The sequence below is a fragment of the Oreochromis niloticus genome, linkage group LG15 (genome assembly GCF_001858045.2).
Source record: "Oreochromis niloticus isolate F11D_XX linkage group LG15, O_niloticus_UMD_NMBU, whole genome shotgun sequence".
NCBI lineage: Eukaryota > Metazoa > Chordata > Actinopteri > Cichliformes > Cichlidae > Oreochromis > Oreochromis niloticus.
In genome coordinates, this window is record NC_031980.2 from 408844 (window position 1) to 429488 (window position 20645).

Sequence of the window (20645 nt, forward strand, 5' to 3'; positions counted from 1 at the left end):
TGCTTTTATGTGCCATCTTTGTTTACTATTTCCCACCGAGGCTTCTAGACTTCTGATTGGCCAACATTTCTACAGGTTAGGAATATATCGCCACCTGCTGCTTTGGCATGTTCCTAGCAGCGTTTTCCTTCATTTCTGCGTTTACGTGTGGACGGGATTATTTTTTTAAACGAAAACTGAAAATCTCCGTTTTCAAAAATACCCGTGTACGTGTGGACGTAGCTTAAAGCTGCACCACTGTTTATCTCACACACACACACACACACACGTAGAGCAGAATGAAATTGATTTATTATCACTTATAAAAAAGTTGATCTTTAAACAAACATTCAAGCTTGATTGTTTTAAATGCAAATGTATAAAACACCTTACTGCACAACAACTAACACGACATTAAAACCAACACAATCCTCACCAAACATCAACAGATAACAAATTTCCCACGTGTGGGACTAATAAAGGTTATCTTAACAGGGAAAGTCACGAGTAAAGTTCTCAAACACTTTCGCGTGAAACGAATGCAGATTCCTGCATCTGCTTCACAGGAAGAGAAAATATAGATTTAGAACTGTTGCAAAATTCCAGCAGTAGCATTTCTGACGAGTGCAATTATTTTAACCAGCGAGTCACACATCAGAATAAACCCCTTTATTCCTACACAGCGTGATGGGACGTGTCCAAGTCATTTTTCCAAAGGCTTTATTCAAAGCATTTCAAGGCACAAGAATAATAGGACACCATATAGTCATACATTACAAAACACACATCTGGATGTCTGGGCTCATATTTGTTTATCTTTGGAACTGCACAAAGGTGACAAGAAAGAAATCGGCTAACCTTTGGAGTTGGAAGATCTACTCACTGACGGGTGTGATTACTGCCTGCTGTACATCAATGTGGCTGGGTTTAGGCACTTGGGTAGTGTGATTGCTAGCTGAGGGGAAGCATGCTTCTCAATCAGCGGCTTGGCAATTAAAGGACAGGAAAAAAAATGTATCAATGATGAAGCTAATTTTTCGTATGCACAGTAAAAAGGAGATGGTGCCTCCTGTGAATCTGTCTGTAGTCTACTTCATGCGTACTCTTGCTTCCTTAAACGACATGTACAGGTCGCAGTGCTTTGATTGCAATTTAATGCCTTTTGAATAAATACATTTATAAAAGGTTAGCGTGTAAGTATCTAAAAACATTCACATTTTCAGATAAAACATCCAATGTTTGCCAAGTATGTCACACAGGAATGGAGTCCTGTAACAGAAAAAGACAAAAATCATCCTCCAGACGAGAGCGTGGAGCGACTCATCCAAACTTACTGTCAATCCAGTAAATCGGTCTAAAGTAAAGCAGATATCACTGTGCCAGTAGGCTTACCCTTTTGTCCCATATGGACAGTGATGTGCTGGTGATGCCCAGCAGTGAACCATTTAAGTGTTCCACGACTTGCGGTTCTCCCCCCTGCTGCGACTGGTTGATCCGGTTCCACCTTCACCTTTGGCCAGAGCTGTAAGGGCTGCCAGGTTTGGGCTGGACCCCGACAGGTTGGCACTACGGCGTTTTTGTTGCTGCTGTTGCTGCTGGCGATGGCGTTTGGCACCGCCACGGGTTACTCTGTCAGGTCTTACCAACACCCCGTAACCAGGGTTGCAGTGGAAGTAGTGCTTACCAGCCACTGACCCATCGTTCTTTCCTGAAAGATCGAGGAAAATACATGAATCGTAAAAATAAAAAAGCAACAATGAGGTTTTAATTGGCAGTGCATACATTTTCATGAAGAATGAGAACCGATCAGATTAATCAAAGGTGTTGGGTCTAATCTAAACCTACCTGCTGGTACTTCAAGTTCCACTCCAACCCAAATCCCCTCTGCAAAATCTGTGGGTCCCAAATATCGCACGGTACCACTCTTATTAGCCCCCACACTCACAAACTCCCCCTCTTTCAACCACTCGGGAAGAACAGCAGAAGCAGCTGTATCTCCATCCTCTGTGTCAGAGATGATTTCCAGATTTTCCTTCGGCACCGAAACGTTGGGTCCTGTCCCACAACTTGAGTGTTGGTCCACCAATGTGGGTTTATCATGCTCCTCCTCACTCAGAATCTGCAGAAATGACTTGAGGTCTGAAGACTTCACTTTCTGGATCTTGAAGGGGTTAGCTACTGAGGGACCTGATTTGGGAGAAGAAATGGGGCCTTTGGCAGGTTTGACAGAAGCTGCTGGCTGCTGAACCTCACTGGTGGCTGAGGATGAGGGTAGGAAGGAGGCACCATTTGTTTCTGGAACATCAGAAGTTGATTGTTGCTTGGATGAAGCTTGAGCACCCAGGTCTACAGGCGGTCCTGGATCAGGACCTGAGGCTTGGATCAGGCTTGGAGAAGGATCTTGAATAAAGTCTGAAGCCGTCTGATCTTGTGTGGGCTGCTGGGGCTGCGGGACGGTTGATTCCAAACGCCTCTCTCCTTCTTGAGCGGATTGTTGTGTCTCATTAGAAAGCGCCAGTTCACATTCTACTTTATTTGTGGCAGCCACCTCGAGATCTTCTTTTGAAGCAGTCTTTGGTTCACTGTGATCTACATGGCGCACTTCTGTCTGATTGGTCCCATTTTTTCGTGCCACCTCTGAATCTTTGTGCGTCTCTGAATGATCTCGTTGCTCTGATCCATGGTCCTGTTTTTGTTCGGTCTGGTCTGGCAATTCTGCTTCTGCAGCTGGATCAGATTTTTCGGCCTCCTTTAGCTGGTCTGATAGGAACTGATTTGGTTCTTGTTGACTCGGCGTAACATCTGGTTTAGATGGCTCCTGATCCAAACACTCTGCATCTGCTTTCTGTTTCAAACTCAGTAATTTCTGAGGCCCTGATTGGTCTAAAATAAGAGTGTCCGATTGTGTGGTGTCAGAGAAAGGAGAGAACTTCTGTGTCACAACATTTTCCTCCTCGTGCTCATCGAGCACCATTTCAAAGCCATCCCTGCTACCATATGACGAAGGCAAGTCCCAGCTCAGCGTGTAGACTTCTGACAGCGTTACTGTAGATATGCTGGTTGACATGTATCCACTGGAAGCCTCGCTCACTGGGCTGGCGGTGGAGTCTTCAGTTTCTGGGATGATTGGAGGTGGAAGAGGCACAGATCTGGGGATTTCTGTTTCATCAATGGGGACCTGGGGGCAAACCATAGAAACGTGGTCTTAGTCAAAGAGCGTCTTTAAAATTTGCCAGTTTCCAAAAATGGAATTGCCACAAATTCATTTCCAATTTCTGATTATAACCACTCCTGGCCAGCTCCTGGTTAGTCAAGCCTCAAGATGAATGTTCTTCACCATCTCTGAGGATCTGACTGAAAAACTTACCTGTCAATCACAAGGCCAACCTGGCCTCAGTTTCACTTTTTAAACATGGAAGCTACATCATTGTTATTCTACAGTCTTTGTACTTGGACCCAGGTTCAGTTGGGTTAGGGGTTAGGGTAGCAGAAATGTTTGAATAACAATGACCAGCAGATGTTACTGGTATTAAAAATGAATGTATTCCCCATATAATCACAGAGTCCTGTTATCGTGCAGGTGAAAACCTGTCGTGTTTTCAAAGTAACACAAATGTCTAAAAATATTAAAAGTGAAGATTCTAAAAAGACAAACAGCGCTGCCAGAAGCCGTGTAGGCTTTTTATAACTTCATCCAACGTTTTTGTACCACGGCATTTACAGGACAGCCGATGATGAACCATGGGCGAGATTCGGTTGACACAGACGGCATTACTGAATACACTTGATCAGTTTTCTGTGTTTGGAAGAACAGATCTACACAAGTGTTAAAAAAAAAAAAAAAAAAGCACCCACAGTATAACACCATCCGGGTGGGGGCGAGGACTCACCGCCTGCTGCTGTTTGCTCATGTCCTCTTCAACGCTGGCCGACTGCACGACGATGCGCGGCAGACTCTGCGACAGGGTTGGAATTTAAAAAGCAAAGTTAATGTGACTTCAGATAAAACATCTCAAAGCTGCTAATTAGCACTGAAGGCTTTTCAAGCTGATTTCAAGATGCAATCAGGGGCCAATCAGCTCTGTCCGCTTCAAACCTGAAGATCAATAGACGTCTGTTCATGCTACAGTGCATGATGTGGTGATTAGCTGCTGTGGGAGCATCAGAGAGACAGAAGGACAGAAACAAGCACCTGCGAGAAAACTGAACCTGTGATGTAACAATGAGGCAGAGTGTAGGCTGAACATCGACCTGCTACGCTCTCTCTGGTACTACGCTGCTAGGACTCATTAGGCCAGCTGACCACCTGCTGCAGCTGAAGATGATTAATCATAATTATAAAAGATGTGCAATCAGATTTGTATGTTCATGTGATAAAAGGAATCATATTTATTTCGATAATGGCGTTTCGAGATGTTGATACGAGATCAGACAGTGAAATAAAAACATTGGTTCATTAGACTCATAATCATGACAAACTAGTAAAACAATCAGTATAATTGCACCTTAATTATAATTGCACCCATCATCATTGATCCCTGCTCAGTATTCAAGTTACTGCTTCAAAACTCAACATGATCCGTCAACTGATTAAGCAGAAAGAAAACAAAACCCCATCTTGATCTTTAAAGGATGTGTGTGCTTAGCAGACAGAGGATTTTAATCATGACGGCTGACTTCATGCACCCATCTCGGTTCATTAGAAACAAAGCTGCTCGATTTGGGACACGTGGAGCTTTGACTGGGAGCAGATCGACGACCTACGTGGTCCGCAGGTCTAACGTCAGAAAGTAGGTCAAACAGGTCTATCCTACCCCTCGCGTGCTCGGGAAAATAAACCTGCAGGTCAACACAACACATCAGGTGCACAACAATGGCTGCCTCCTTTGCAGCTAACACAGACGGATGCTTATTGTGCTTTGAGTTCAATAACGAGTAAAGCAATCTCCATGTGTCTGTGTTCTCGACAGTCGTTCATCTGAAGCACTCCAAGCCAGGAGGTGCACTGCCGAGGAGTAAATGTAGTGTTTAGTTTAGGCTGTTGTTTCTGGCTGCTGTGCAGCAATCAGTGAGAGGAGCTAATCACCAGTCACCAGGAGTCACTGTCTAAAGTGTAGCAAAGTCACAGTTCAGTCATTATGTGAGCGCACACTCCTCTTTGGAAATAAATGTGCACCAGCTATGGCGTGCACATTTGCTGATGGTAGGCTGGCTTCACTGCATATCGTCTGTGGGAGTTCCTGTTTCAGGAAAATGTTGGAAGGAGTGTTTTTAACCGAATCAAAGAAACGTGATTTCCTAAGGTTTGCAGCACACAGTTTACTTGGAATTGTGCTTCATTTAACACAGCATAATGTGCATCAACTAATTGCTGAAAGCTGTGAGTCAAAGTTTTGTCCTGGAACTCTTCATCCAGTCGTCACCCTGAGCATTTAAAGCCAGGCTGCCTGTGCTGCAAGATGCAAATAAATCCTTTTATTTTCAGGTTTTTAGCCACATTTCTGCACACAGTGCAGCAGTGCAAACAGCCACGAGAGTTGAGGCTCGGCTGTGAAATTTATGGTTTTCAGGGTTTTTATTGTTAACTCGGTGTCCCTGGGTCTTTTCCTGTGTTTTATGAATAAATCTTCCTTTTCTTTGGTACCGGTACCGGTTTTATTTTGTTGTATTTATCTGCGACACCTTAAAGGCCGGTCCGTGAAAATATTGTCAGACATAAACCGGTCTGTGGCACAAAAAAAAGGTTGGGGACCGCCGATCTAGACTACGAATGTCTGCCGTCTAACAGGACAAACTCCATTTCTTTATATGAAAGAAATCTTTAGAAAAAAGTGTGAGTCATAGTTAATGAATAAACTTTTACGCAGACTTAATACATTAGTTTTGTTGATTTTATAACATCAGTCACTTCTAAGGTCCAGAGATGTGCAAGCCGAGCATCAAAAGTTCAAAGTACAGCAGTGATTCATAGCAGTATGGAAACTAAATGACAGCTCTGCAATTCATTTAGAGCCCCAGACATATTCATACGGGCCATGATCATTGACCAAATTACCCTTTGGCAGCCCGCTATTATTTGCATCACTCCAAGCTTTTGTTTTGCGTTGACCGTTGTAAACATCTGTGGCAGGAAGATGCTAATTAGTGCAATATTCTCAACAACAAGCACCAGCGAGGCCTGCCGGGTTTCCTTTCCAACAGAACATCACAGCACATTATTCCCCTGATTAGCTACTCTCCACAGCTCAAGGGCCAATCAGCCAAATGAGACGCTGGAGTGTTTGGCTGCTATGAAAAAGCTGCATGATTGCAGAAGAGCAGATGCTGAGCAGGTTGAAGGAGCAACATGTTAGGATAACAAAGTTCAGCGGCTCTTAATTAACCCTGGTCTACGTACAGAGAGCGCCTGAAGCAGACGTGCTCACAAACATCATTCGGTACGCGAGTCGGTCGGGACAGCTCAGCTATTGTTCTGACTCAGACACAAGACTTCAGTACTTTAAAGTTATTGGCTGAAAATAAAACCATGTTCGTTAATGGCTTCCTTGTTCACTGGAGTCATTACAGTGCATCGCTTTGATTTGCCAGTTTCTTATGTCAGATGCTCTTCCTGACAACGCCCGAAGGATTTGTGGTTTACACACTCATCTGCCTTCACGTGGTAGACGAGTGTGTAAACCACTACGCTCCATTTTATTAGCACTTTATTATTAGGCAGCTGAAAGAAAGATGCGGCCATCATGGCGCCACATGTTGGTTCATTAACTGCTGCCTCTCGGGTAGTGGAGTACTACACTAACAGCTAGTGCTAGCTGGCTTATTAGCAAAGCCTGTCCATAAACTGCACACCACACGGTCACCTGGTAATTAGTGCCACTATGAGGATTTCACTAATTATATTTGTCACATAATTGCTTTACAATGTTCCAAAAAAGCATCAAGTCCAGTGTATTGACTTGAATTAGGTTTGTGAGGTGGAGCCAAAGAGATTACAGAATGATAAACACAGCACTGACAGAACTCGGACATCCTAATAATCATCGCTGTCCTAACCGTTCCCTAAACAGGAGACATGTTAGCCAGCTGCCTGAAAGGTGATGAGTCTCCTCTATCGGGCTGTAGTAATGTTGGCCATTTTAATATGGACGTCAGCGGGAATTTACTCTGTTTTGTCGACCACATTCCTGCCAAAACAAAACACTCAGTGTAGGGCAGGGGTAGGGAACTCCAGGCCTCGAGGGCCGGTGTCCTGCAGGTTTGAGATCTCACCCTGGGTCTACACACCTGAATCAAATGATTAGTTCATTACCAGGCCTCTGGAGAACTTCAACACATGTTGAGGAGGTCATTTAGCCATTTAAATCAGCTGTGCTGGATCAAGGACACATCTAAAACCTGCAGGACACCGGCTCTCGAGGCCTGGAGTTCCCTACCCCTGGTCTAGGGCGATCGTGGCTCAAGAGTTGGTAGTTTGTCTTGTAATCAGAAGGTTGCTGGTTCGAGCCCCGGCTCCAACAGTCTCGGTTGTTGTGTCCTTGGGCAAGACACTTCACCCGTTGCCTACTGGTGGTGGTCAGAGGGCCCGGTGGCGCCAGTGTCCAGCAGCCTCGCCTCTGTCACTGCGCCCCGGGGCAGCTGTGGCTACAATGTAGCTTGCCATCACCAGTGTGTGAATGGGTGGATGACTGAATGTAGTTTAAAGCGCTATACAAATACAGGCCATTTACCATTTAAAAACTATCAAAAGCTTTTATTCACAACATGCTTTTCTTCTGCCTCGAAATCTTAAAACAACGGGGCAAAAGGTGCACTTCTTGTTTATTTCCTTTACGTCACCTACCGTACATTTCTGTTTCCACAGACATTAGCTCTGTTTCTATGGTAACAGAAGAACTGACTGTTGATGAGGAGATGGCGTGTTCAGATTCAGGTAGCAGCGATGCATAAAACTTTAAATCCCTGATAAGGATGCAGGCCGAAGACAAGCTTTAATGCAGAGCACAATAAACAGACTGAATGAGTCTACCTGCTGATGGACAGCTGTTTGGTCTCTGCCCTCTTTCCCACCAGGAAGCAGCGACTTCAGCAGCCTGGGTACGGCCTTCACTAAAGGGAGATAAGAAGCAGTAAAGCCTGAATGCTGTGCAGAAGAAAGAAGAAGAGATGGAGAAGGGGGGCAGAGAAAAACCAAAAGAACCAAACCATTTTTGAGAATAAGATTCTTAAAGAGAGAAATTTTGCCCCAGACTAAAGCATCAGATGCACAGCTGATGACACCAAAGGTCACACACAGGGCTTTTTTTAAATAGCTGTACCAGTCTCTGCGTTCAGATTCTGGGACAAGGAGCTGGGAAGTGTGCGTCTGGAAGGAGGAGGCGGCGCCACAGAGAGGTCCTGATGGCTGTCCCAGGCCTGCAGACACGATGACAGAAGAGCACTTCAGTCTCTGTGGGAGCAACATCCACTGGCTACCAAACACAGCTGCAATACAGCTCCATCCATTCATTCATTACATTGAGCTAAATCTTCTATTAATACACAGAGTTTTAGGAATTTCAACCATTTTTAGTTCATGTTTGTTACCATTTGTCCACAGTGTTTAAGGCATAAGTCATTCACTGAGGTTAAACAGATTACTTTTATATCCTTAATAACAGTATGTAATAAATAGGGGTGGGTTTAAAAAAAATCGATTTTATTTTGAATAAAACAATATTGATTTATTAAATCCTGAATCGATTTTTAAGTATAAATGTATTTTGGCAGAAACGGCAGAATCTCAGATTAAAGCTCACGGAACTATTTCATTAACCGCCAAACAGCTAAAACAGCAAACGATTAAAGAGCAAGTAAACGGAGCGTGGATCGTTCACCCGACGGCACGTACGCGAACACGCCGTCGCTGCTGAAAGCCGACTCACAGATTCTGAGCTGCAGGTTTCGTCACTCTCTGACCAACATTGACTGAACCAGCAGCAAAAGAAGATCCAAACATAAAACAGTTCAAAAAGAGTTATAAAAATATGATCTTCTCGAATTATAAAGGAAAATATTGAAATTAAGTGAATGTCTCTATTTAAAAAAAATATATAAAAAATTCATGATGTGATATTATAGTATATAGTATATCAGAAATCTGTTCACTATTTTTATTACAAATTATATCAGTAAGGAAGCTGACTAAATATTACCTGATAATTTATGGCATTATTTTTTTTCTCTCTTATTTTCTTTTCTAAATGTACCTGTATATTGTTTACATGTTTGAAATAAATTACCAATCAATCAAACTACGCTTCACGTTTGATAAACATCGCCATTGATTCTCTGACTTTTTTGCTTCCACCACGACTTCCTGCACAGCTCTCTCTCTCTCTGTGTACAAATTTACGATCAAATCTCTGTTTTCTGCGTTATTCGCTTGCTTATTACCCACCAGTCTACCGTTGTGTACAATCAGCTGCTGGTTTTATTTTTTCCCACAAATGACGTTTGACAAAAAGCCTCATTTCTGAACCTGATGCCAAATTGCAAAACTCTCAGCTGCGTCTCTGATCAAACCTCTGTCACTTTGCTCTGCTTCACGTCAGCAGCTTCACGTAATGCGCGACCTCGTGAACTGGAATCGAATCAGTTATAGAAATCAGTGACGATGCCCCAGTATTAACATACATACTGGTGTCAGGACAAGCAAGGCAACCACTGCTTGTCCATTGAAATCCTGTTCATGGTCATTCAAAGCACAATAAGGATTATTATCCCGGATATCCTCTTTAGGCAAGTGTATTAGTAAAAGCTCTGACGCACGTGTCAGCGCATCTTCGAGACCCAATCAGATTCCACCTTCTGTATTGCTGCAGTATGAATCCAGACATGCAAACTAGTGCTAGTATTATTAGTATCATCACAAACACGCAGTTAATTAGTATGAACAACTGGAGAGTAATGAGGTTGTATTTACCTAAGAAGTACAAGCAGTTACCAAAGAGAAGGGTAGCTGACTTCAGTGTCTCACCTTGAAGTCCTTGAGCTTAAGAGGGGAGGAGCCAAGATCCAGACTGCTGCCTGACAGCTGGGTCAAAGGTTAAGTGGTTAGAGGTTAGTGAGGCAGATTAATGACGAGACTGGTTATTGACAAAGGCAATCAAGAAAGAAAACCCAGAATATAAACCAACCCCAGGTGAGTAAGTCCCTGCAGCCAATAGCAGAATAAAGAGATTTAACAACAGCAACACCGAGTGAGAAGACAGTAATGTGAGCCCTCTTACCCGGTCGATGTTTGGAGAGCTCAGGCACCGTCTGGCAGCTTTTCCTCTGCCAGCCAGCTGTTCCCTTACAGCCACCTCCTACACACACACACACACACACACACACACACACACACAATATCAGCAAAAGTGTGTGTGTAATTAGTGGACACAACGTCACAGACACACTGCTTTGTGTCAATGATTAATCAACTGGGAAATGTTGGATTTTAATTGAGCTAATGATGGATCCCAGTATTAATGTTTTAATATGTGAATTTTCAAATCTGCTTCACATCTCAGGTGAACCACATTTCCAGACCTGTCTGAGCCTGTCCAAAGTCAGGATGTTCTCCACAGCCAGGACACTGCGGAGGTATTTCTCGATGGCTGCCTCGCTGGCGGCCGACTGCTCGTCCTCTGCGCTGGCGGCCAGCCGGGCCAGCATCTCCCTGTCCTCTGGACCGTGGATGTCCTGTGAGAGCAGGGATTAATACAGTAAGAGGAGGAGGAAGCTTCATTCACTCTTTGTATTATAGTGAGAAATAGGGCAGGTATTTATTTAAAGCCAAATAACATCTGATCTGCTCACACACAGGACAAATACCTTTATATTAAAAACACGTTGATCTGGTTGCACTGCTGTGGTAGCATCACGCCATGTTGATGTTTACACGTTTTAGAACAAACACCATACTCTACATAAATCGTCATGGTAACGTGCTACCCCAATTTCAAAATCCGATGTTGCCTTCTTCTTCTGAAGGCAACATCCGCACCCGCACGGCATCCACAATCATGCCCCGCCATCTTAAATATGGGACTGGGTCCTGACTGGAGGCTGTTGGTGTTGGATGTGCACAGAATAATAAAAATGTACAGAACACAACTGGGTCTGCCGTGCATGTTCACAGTGACCTCTGACCCTGAGGTCAAGGTCACAGAGATTTGAACCTATAGTATCAGTATGTAAAACACCAAATACATCTTCACCTCTTCCAGCAGTTAAAACAGCAAGCAGCAGGTAGATGCTGCTAATCAATACATCCGATTAACTGATCATCAGCAGGTGTGAGCACTTCTATATAAGCTAGTCTTTTGTCACTTTGCTGGTCTGGAGCTTCCCGGTGTGTGTTAACTGTGGAGGAAAGACTTCAGGAATGATCTTAGAGAAGCAACTGTGGCTGCTCATCAATCTGGAAAGGGTTCAAAGGTCACTCCCGAAAACTTTAAAGCGCATCACTCTGCTGTGATAAAAACGTACAGGACATTGATCCTTCCCAGGAGGAGCACATTCACCCCGAGGTTGGAATGTTTAAGTTCATGATGGGACAATTAGGAAAAGCGTGAACATGTTTTAGCTTATTCGGAAGAGTTTCCATGAGAAACTTCTCTCTACAAAGAATGTGGCGTCTACTTCTGGAACGCCGGGCTTCATTCATCCATGTGCGTCGAAATGTTCTTACTCTAAAATTACCACCAGATTCAAGAAATGTGCACGCTCACCATTTTTGTTCTCACTGCAGTTTAGCTGATTCCCTTTTCCTTCCCTGAACACTAACTTGAATCCTGGTACTTACTCCTGGGATGTTAGAAACCACTTCAAAGGTGATCCCACAGCCGCTGACGGTGCTCCGCTGAGACATTCTCTTCAGCAGACTCTGGGCAAAACCCTGCAGCACAATCACACAACAACACGTCAGCTGATCTCCTCAGGTGGAGGCTGTGAAGCATACCCATCACACCATCTAAGCTACACACACCCACCTGTCTCCCAGTAACACTGACACAGATGCGTTTCCTGAGGACCAGCTGCATGTGGGCCGGATGGCTCAGCTGCACCACCGTGCGCAGCGTCAGGTACACCCTCTGGTCAGCGGGCGCCACACGACTCAGCTGGGGGCACTCATGGACTGTGGAGTCCCAGGACGCCTCGGCCTTCACCTGTAATGCATTCACAAGGAAATGACTGGCTCAAGATTTCCCTCCATCTGCATCTGGTAGTTTTAATGCCCTCTAAAACAGGAAGAAGAAATCTGAGGGAAAAGTCCTTTTACAGCCTCCTCACCTCTGGATCATAGTGTTTAACAATATGAAGGTCAAAGAAGTCGTCTTCATCTTCCCCACTGAGCAGCGCGTCCTGTCCTCCAGCCAGCGGGGCCGACAGACTGGACTGGAAATCGTCGGCTGGAGGGAAAACGCACACGGTGAGGAGCTTCAGCGGCTGCTACGAGCACAGGTGGTGTTTACCAAGACAACAACATACCACTGAGATCCAGAAACAGGACAGGAGTGTGCGTTTCCATCCCAGGTACAGGGACCCTGTGGAGAAAGTGATCAGCTGCTAGAGTTTGTTCCCTGAGTGAAGATGGTGACCGCTCGATCTTTAACACCGTGAGGACCGTGGATCAGTCGACAGCTTCTTGTAAAAGCAGTTTTTAATAGCTCAGTCACTTACAAACATGCTACAAGTAACCATTTATTGGTTGTTGTATTTGTTGTCATTAACTCAATAACTGAAATTCAGACTAATCCAAAGAATAAACAGTCCGACATCTTCAGGATCAAAAGTCACAGAAAATAAAGACAGAATGAATCAATTAAATTGCTTTTTGGTCACATTAATTTAGATGAAGCTTTGAAATTTTAGCTTGTAAAATAAAACAATAACATTGAAGACTGTGGTCTGGGTTTCTGCTTGTTCCATCACATTACAGATAAATTCATTTTCTAAATACAGGAAAGCTTTTTGGAGCTGCATTTCTATATTTTACCAGAAAGTTTCTGTTGCTCATTTTCTTCTGTTTATTTTATTGTTAAAATTGTTGTTTAGAAAACACAGATCATGGAAATTGTTGAAGAAACCCAATAAAACCCACCCACCTCTCTACTGGTGCTCCAGGAATACCGCTGCCAGCAGATGGAACCATAACGGCGTTGCGTTCTTCGGTGAGGGTCAGACGACACTCCAACAGCTGCGATTCCCTTTCAACATCATCCTCCGACTTGTCTGCGCGCGCTCGCGGGAAACGAAAGCAGCAGCAGGAAAAACGTCACACAAACGCTTAGTGGTAAAAACACTGCTCCATAAGTTCTTCAAGGTTTTGCAGACAACAGATTTTTATCATTTTTTATTTATTAATTTAATCTTTAATTTATAGATTCACTCACTGGTCATTATATTAGGTACACCCTTCATATTAGTGCAATAATAATAACAATAATAACAACAACAACAACAACAACAGGCTAACACTGCAGCAACATATTTAGAAATGCAAACACGGTGAAGGTGACCTGCAGAATAAGGTCACAACAAACATGATTTACATGACTGAAATGAATGTGCCATGCTTATTGGCTCATGGCTGGTCTGAGGATTTTAGACTTTCCTGATCTACTGGGCGTTTCCTCACACAGCCATCCCTGGAGTTTAGTGGCAGCTCTCTGGGTGATGCCCGACGAGCATGGACAGCGACCACCTGTGCCATCCCTCAGCTTGCTGGTGGACACGCCTATCGTATTTATTCTATACACTGCCTTGTTCTCCAGTTATTGCTCTCACAAGACTTTCAGAAATCATACTCTGACCTTTAAATTCGTCCAGTTTTTTAAGTAGATGCGTCTCACCCTAACCCTCACCTCATTCTCGACACATTCACAAACAAAGATGTCCGTGCCACCCACCCAGCTGGGTGACAGCAGTACCCCATCAGCCTTTTACAGCTGAGGGGTAAAAACTATAGCATATCTGAATGCACAACACATGTAACCTGGATGTGCTACACATTCACATGGTTGGCTCAGAGGTGTGTCAGAGACTGTTGGCACACACCACATCCTACGTCGAGTATTACTGCTGCGTCCATCCCTGTAACCATCACACAGCACCCATCTGCTGATAGATGCTTCCAACAGGTTAATGGTTCACGCCACGAACCTCAGATAATCTGAAACTGGCTTCTGGAACACGACAGCGGAGTTCACCATACTCAGTGACCTCCATGGTAACCAGATCTCTTTGCACGAGTTGGATGTGCAGCAGACACATAAAGAGCAACGGTGTGATGTCATCACGTCAGCATGGACTCAGATCTGTGAGGAATGTTTCCAGCGCCTTGTTGAATATACGACATGCAAAAGTTTGAAGGCAAAACGTGGTCTAACTCGGTACTAGCAAGGTATACCTAATAAAGTGGCCAGTGAGTCCCCTTTCTGCCCAGCCCTTGTGTTTCCAGCTGTACCTGCTTTACAGACGATCTTCTGCAGCTGTTGGTCTAAATACTCCTGTCTCTGAGTCAGCGTGACCAGCCACTGTTCCCTCATCCTCTCCAGGTCCACCTCCTGCACGCACACACAGGTGAGACAGACTGGAACAGTTTCCTCTCCATTGCACGCAGACTACACGACCTCTCTTACCTGATAGCTGTCCATTTCTTCATCTGTGCCCTAAAATATAAATTCACACACATTAACAGTTAAAAGGCTAAAAACTGAAACCGTACGCAGTCTGAAGAACGGCGTCCTCACCTGTTTTGGATCGTTTTTGGGGAGACGCACCTGTCGGACCTTTACATCTCCAATAGACACAGACAGGATGGAGGCAGCAACGAGTGGCATGGTGCCCGAGTCTGGCACTGGACGAACCTCCACCTGCACTCGCCGAGACTGTCCCTGTTCAGAAAACAACAGTTACAGGCGCTCGACTCCTTTCTTCAAACCTAATCCCACACACGCACACACACACATATACACGCACGCGCACGCACACCAACTACCTGTCTGAGCTGGAAGATTCCTCCTGTGCGGACATCTTTAGCAGGAACAACTTCTACAGCTGTGAACTCTCCCGCCTCATTCAGCTCCATCACCTTCACCCATAATTCAAGCTGACGGGTCACCTCACTCCACCTGTGAGAGACCGCACCATCAGGGCACAGCAACAAGGACACAACACAAGAAAGTTGCTTTAAAGGCATTAAGGAGCTGAAAAGGCTGATGCTGCACCAGATCGGTGCCTGAAATGTGCATTCTATCTGAAGGCCAGCAGGTGGCGACAGCTGTGGTTGCAAAAGCTCTCCCTGAAGTCGATGAGGCGACGACTTCCTGTTCTGACCTATTTTACATATAAAATATAAACATATTCCAATTAAATGCCCTCTTGTGTTCATGTTTCTCCTCAAATCTCCCTTTTCAGAGTACTGAAGTTTATTTGCTGTAGATGTATGTAGATGCGCTCGTATTGATGCACCTCTCCCTGAGGGATCTGGTCTTGGCTTGGATCACTCCCAGGTCCCACAGTGCCAGATTCCTGCGATGGTTAGCCTGTTTGTGACCGTACACTTCGATGGCCACCGCCCCCTCAGCCAGAAATTCCACAAAATCTTCAGATACCGGCACAGATAATTCCTGAAGATGACACGAAGCACGTTTTCTGTTAGTGACAACTCACCTGCTGATCGCAGCTTTTACTTAACCACAGAAACACTCCACCTTGGTGCTGTCAAACACTACAGTACACTGAGGGTCTCTGGAGGCGGACGCCGAGCTGGAAGAGGCCACCTCTGGAGCGGTGAACACCGGCTCCTCCTGCGCCCAGAAGTGATACTGGCAGAAGACAAAGTTGGACAGGTGGCGAGGAAGTCCGGTGGCCTGGAGGATTTTCACCTGGAAGAGATGGACTAGGATGAGCGGAAACGCACCTCATCCGGCTCCGACTCTATCATACGGGGCAGAAACACTCGCTTTAAGTGGAGAGCTACAACAGGCAGGATTATGACTACGTGTCCTGCAGAGGGGGCTAGCAGAGTTTCAGAGGGGTGCGGTGGGTTTCTGCAGTGTTTGCTGGACTTTGACCAGTTAAAGAAACTAAAATCATCTCACCACGCAGCAGAGTCTGCGCTCATCTCCATCTGTGCTGCTCAGCTGCTTGTCAGGACCGCCTCCACCTTCCTCTTCGAGGCTCTCTGTACCGCGCCACACTTCGACGTGAAGCCGACCTGCCACCTGAAACACACACACGGGCATTTCAGCACCATCAGCTAGCTGCTAACTGTCCGTTTGGCGCTGTGCAGGTAGTTCCCACTTTTCTAGTTCATCAGAGGGAAAAAACATGGCTGCTGTGGTTGACAGCGAGACAGCGAGATGCCGACGTAAACCCAAAGCAATCGTACCTCTCCCTTCTGGTTGATGATGGGCACCGCGTATTGCAGTTTGACGTCGTAGAACAAACAGGCCAGGAAGACGTTGGCCACACCGATCAGGCTGTGATTCTCTTGCTCATCGAAAAATGGGTCGGCACGTTTGAAATAGGAGCGCATCACCTTGATCGGGGAAAAAGGAAGCAAAAGTTACTGAGAACGTATAATCCCTCAGGCCATCCACCCAAACATCTGTACAGAGGTGCACCAATCACAGAGAGAGACCACTCCTCAACATGCAGACTGGACGAACTACCCCCCCTCTCGTTCTTCTTCTTCTGTGGTAACTCCTGTTTCATTTTACTCCAACAAACTGAGTGAAGGACAAAATTTGCTGCTTTAATCTGCCTACACCAGGCTTAGCCAACTCCAGGCCTCGAGGGCCGGTGTCCTGCAGGTTTTAGAGCTCACCCTGGCTCAACACACCTGATTAGTTCATTAACAACTTCAAGACATGTTGAGGAGGTCATTTAGCCATTTAAATCAGCCGTGTTGGATCAAGGACACATCTAAAACCTGCAGGCCCTCGAGGCCTGGAGTTGGACACCGCTGGCCTCCACTGTCACATCGACATCAGAGCGAGCTGCAGGCTCTAATACTCAGGTTATTGTTACCTTATTAGGTTATGAGACGTTCCACTTAGTGATAGTTAAAACATTCACAGAGTTTTGTTGCCTCAATCACAACTTTCATGTAGTCTGTTGTTGTTAGCAAATGCTAAATTCAGCAAAAACATTCATATTTCTCAGTTTCACATATGTTGTGCATTTTTTTCCTTCCACAACTTCCCAGCTTTCCCACAAACGAGCTTATACTTCACTCTGATTAATGAGCGTTCCTGCTGCGTGGCTTTCATCAGTTTTTGATGCATGCTGCGTTCTATTTGTGGTCGTTCTAGTTCGTGTCTCCACTCACGGGATTGTCTTCGTCCAGCTCCTTCCACTCCTGGTAGAGCTCCCTCATGTCCACCAGCCTGTTCTCCATCTTCTCCAGAGCCCAGATCTGCTTCCCTTTACTTTTACGCCGCACCTGGATGGCCGGCTCGCTCAGCACTGCATCACGCTGCGGCGACAGGAAAACCAAACACGGCTTTAACAAACGTGACCCTGTCAGCATTTCCATCCTCACAGTCGGATGCTGCTTTACAAGTTCAATCCAAGAGGACTGAAATGTCATTTCAACACTTTTCCTCATCAAATGTTGCTGCGACTGAACTATGAAGCCTTCATCTTTATCAGATACCACGTTTGTTTTAAAGCAGCAGACGTCACCCTGCTGTACCTTTCTGTTGGCGTCCAGGTTGGCGGCCGGTATCTGCAGAGTGACCAGATACTCTGTCCTTTTGTTGAGCTCCTCAGCAATGAAGCCGGCCTCCTGGGCCAACAGCCTAGCCCGAACGATCTGCTCTTTAAGTCGTCGCAGGCTGCGGGTTATCATGGCTTCTCTGTAACACAAAGACACGATGACAGTCAGCCACACTGTGCAGAGGCTCCTAGATTTCTTCTTTGGGGACCTATCCGACAGAGAGAACAGCGGTAGCGCCACCTGTCCTCGCTCCAGCGCCGCACACGTTTGTTTGAGCTGGCTGACATCACGGCAGCAGTAGCACTGCCTGGGACGCCCGATGGTTTCTCGGGGGTGACTCGCTGGCGGAGCTGCTGCAGCTCCTGTTCATACATCTGCCTCTGGCGCTCCAGAGCACAGCGCTTCTCCTCCTGGTGCTGCTTCTCCAGGGTCTGCAACACTGACTGCAACGGGTCTGGAGGAGGACAGGGGGAGGATAATTGAGAGGACACTGATTATTCTGGCTTTTGATTACAGACACTCTGTAGGTGTGAGTGTGAGAGAGTCAGTGGCCTCTGGAAGTATTGCAGACACACAAACGCTGATAAACACTCAAACCAAATTGACCTCACTAACAGATAAAACCCTGTCGCAACTGGCTTTGCCTCTCAGTAAGACAGTAAAGGCACATTTTTTATTGTATTTGACTTTGACTGTTCTTCACATTATTTATATTTTTACATTCATACTCTACACTGCATTCACTCCACTTCCCAGCAGCACACCTGCCAAGTTTGAAGTTACAGGGTATCAACAAAATGCTTCAAGATTTTTTTCCTCCTTTTAGGTCAAAAAATATAAGAATTTTTCAAAAAATGCAAAAAAACCAAACAAACACTTTTATTAGCTCATCTAACAAATGGCTAACCATTTCTTACAACGACGTCACGATTTAAAGGTAACATTTTGAAAAAACCTTCGCCCCTCTGTTACTCTGACTCACCGTTGTTCCACACGCCTTTCATCATGACCTCGGCCTGGGCGAACTCGTAGCCGAAGCTCCTCTCGCTCGACACGTCGCTGTACGCATCCAGCTCGCCAACCTCCAGACAGTCGCTGCTCGAACACTTTGTCATCGCGGCGCCCTCCTCATCCTCGCCCCCCTTTTGCACCTTATGCCTGGGCAGGTTGATCCTGTGCTCATGTGTTGATTCGCACAGAGGAAAGAGTGAGCCGGACAAAGAGGAAGAGAAACAGTTTGTTACCACATGTAACAAATGTTGGTGTGAGAAATACGACGCCGCAGATCCAGGTTCAAACACACACCTGAAAAAGTGGTTGTTCCCCCACAGGATCCTGTCGCCATGGTGAAGCTGCACGGGATTCACGACCTCAGTGCCGTTCACGTACGTCCTGCAGAGACAAAGCACAAAGCAAACATTTGATGTGTATCTACAGAAACTGAAACCAATGAACTCTCCCAAAAACATTAAGTATAGTTTTAGGTTGTTTCATTATTATTAGAGCACACGGCTCGATTCAACTCATAAAAACATTTTATTTTAGTCGGGTCTGGTATATCCTGGTGCTCTACTACACAGCACGTGGAGCAAACCCAGGGCATCTTTTCCTTAGATGGATTCACTCAGTCTAAGATCAGCAATGAGGGCGAGCAGTCACATGAATGCGGATTTAACTAAAATCAACCCAGGGTTTCCAAATGTAGCGTGTCCATATAACCAGACCGGAGTTTGCTGCATGTGATCAATAACCAACATGGACGGAAACAATAACATGATAAAATATGAAGCTGTTAAACAGAACACAGCTGCTGTCACCAAAGTGCTTGGTGGCAGCTCCACAATGCTCGTCACCGCTGCTAACATTTAAGGCATTTTGCAGGAAAGTCTGTTGTCTGCAGCTGTGAGATTGACCTGCAATCCAATTCAAATTGAACGCAGCTTTGTGAGCATTGCAATGAGCCGGTCTTCTGCAGTATTGTTTGTCACAGGCCAGCTACATACTTAGCATTGCGGTGAGGAGTGAGCTCCACGCCGTGGCTCTCTGTGACGTCAATGACACAGTGTTCTGCTTGGATGGCCATCCCACACAGCTGGATGTCCTGAGAGTCGGCTGAACCCACGCGTGTGTGATCCTGGATACAGGACAAATGGTCACTTAATACTCTGAATACAATCACAAGCAAAACATCTGCTGTTTGTTAATGCAAACATCTAAGCAGCCAATCAAATGGCAGCAACTCGATGTATTTAGGATGGATGGTGAGTTTTTAGTACTTTTAGGTAGTAGACCAGCAGCTCGTTGAGGGCAGGGTCAGCGTTGAGGTTGACCAGATAGCACTTATCGTCGACCACTCGGATACCAGACGACTGCAGAGAAATGCCGAGGCTCTCCAACTGCCTCTGACGCTCCTGCAGAGAACACGCGTCATGTTCAACACAGGAACTAACCGAGTGATTGTTCTGATCTGTCGCTGCTTGATGAAAGAAAAGAGAAGTGGCTGGGATACTTCTCTAAACATAATCTCCATCATGAACACAACAGAAAAGACTGATGTCATGTGTCAGCTCAACAAATGAATGCATTCTGAGTTCAACGAGAGTTTTTAAAAATATATTAATCTGGATAGAGATGGAAATTCAGCGCGTCCTGAAAACTGAAGCCAAGCTGAAGTGTTAAACTGCAGTTCCTCTAACGGCCACTTGAGGCTGCAGGTCTATGGGCTGGTACAATGACACCGTTACTACCACTTATGGATGCTTTCAGTTCATTTCAAATCGCTGCACAGTGGCTCAATGTATTTTTTTGCCTTATCCATTTGAATACTAGTAAAGTGTAGATGTTGGGGATGTGACCCTCTCCCAGTGAGGTGACAAACAGCTGACTGAGGTCACTAACCCTCTTAGCTGTGCTG

The 20645-nt window shown here is 45.4% G+C and overlaps 1 protein-coding gene across 5 annotated transcripts in view; it reads right to left on the bottom strand.

The window, feature by feature from the left end:
- Positions 1-269: 269 nt before the first annotated feature.
- LOC100711011 (kinesin-like protein KIF13B) overlaps positions 270-20645 on the bottom strand; it is a 32276-nt gene continuing 11900 nt past the window's right edge. For 2 of the 5 annotated variants that reach the window (XM_025899297.1, XM_005449839.3), the window contains exons 15-43: positions 20008-20142; positions 19735-19865; positions 19037-19123; positions 18714-18904; positions 17972-18185; positions 17708-17870; positions 17342-17488; positions 16400-16549; positions 16110-16232; positions 15720-15893; positions 15478-15635; positions 15005-15137; positions 14757-14900; positions 14646-14675; positions 14471-14570; positions 13110-13245; positions 12493-12548; positions 12295-12413; positions 11994-12170; positions 11807-11899; positions 10549-10701; positions 10248-10325; positions 9995-10051; positions 8295-8391; positions 8006-8085; positions 3870-3935; positions 1825-3157; positions 1372-1687; positions 270-1248 (exon numbers count right to left, since the gene is read on the bottom strand). In XM_025899297.1, the coding sequence (XP_025755082.1) occupies positions 1425-1687; positions 1825-3157; positions 3870-3935; positions 8006-8085; positions 8295-8391; positions 9995-10051; positions 10248-10325; positions 10549-10701; positions 11807-11899; positions 11994-12170; positions 12295-12413; positions 12493-12548; positions 13110-13245; positions 14471-14570; positions 14646-14675; positions 14757-14900; positions 15005-15137; positions 15478-15635; positions 15720-15893; positions 16110-16232; positions 16400-16549; positions 17342-17488; positions 17708-17870; positions 17972-18185; positions 18714-18904; positions 19037-19123; positions 19735-19865; positions 20008-20142 (4788 nt within the window). In that variant the 3' untranslated portion in view covers positions 270-1248; positions 1372-1424. Of the gene's footprint in view, positions 1688-1824; positions 3158-3869; positions 3936-8005; positions 8086-8294; positions 8392-9994; positions 10052-10247; positions 10326-10548; positions 10702-11806; positions 11900-11993; positions 12171-12294; positions 12414-12492; positions 12549-13109; positions 13246-14470; positions 14571-14645; positions 14676-14756; positions 14901-15004; positions 15138-15477; positions 15636-15719; positions 15894-16109; positions 16233-16399; positions 16550-17341; positions 17489-17707; positions 17871-17971; positions 18186-18713; positions 18905-19036; positions 19124-19734; positions 19866-20007; positions 20143-20645 lie in introns of all 5 variants that reach the window. The other 3 variants (XM_025899298.1, XM_025899299.1, XM_025899296.1) reach the window with 3 other exon arrangements.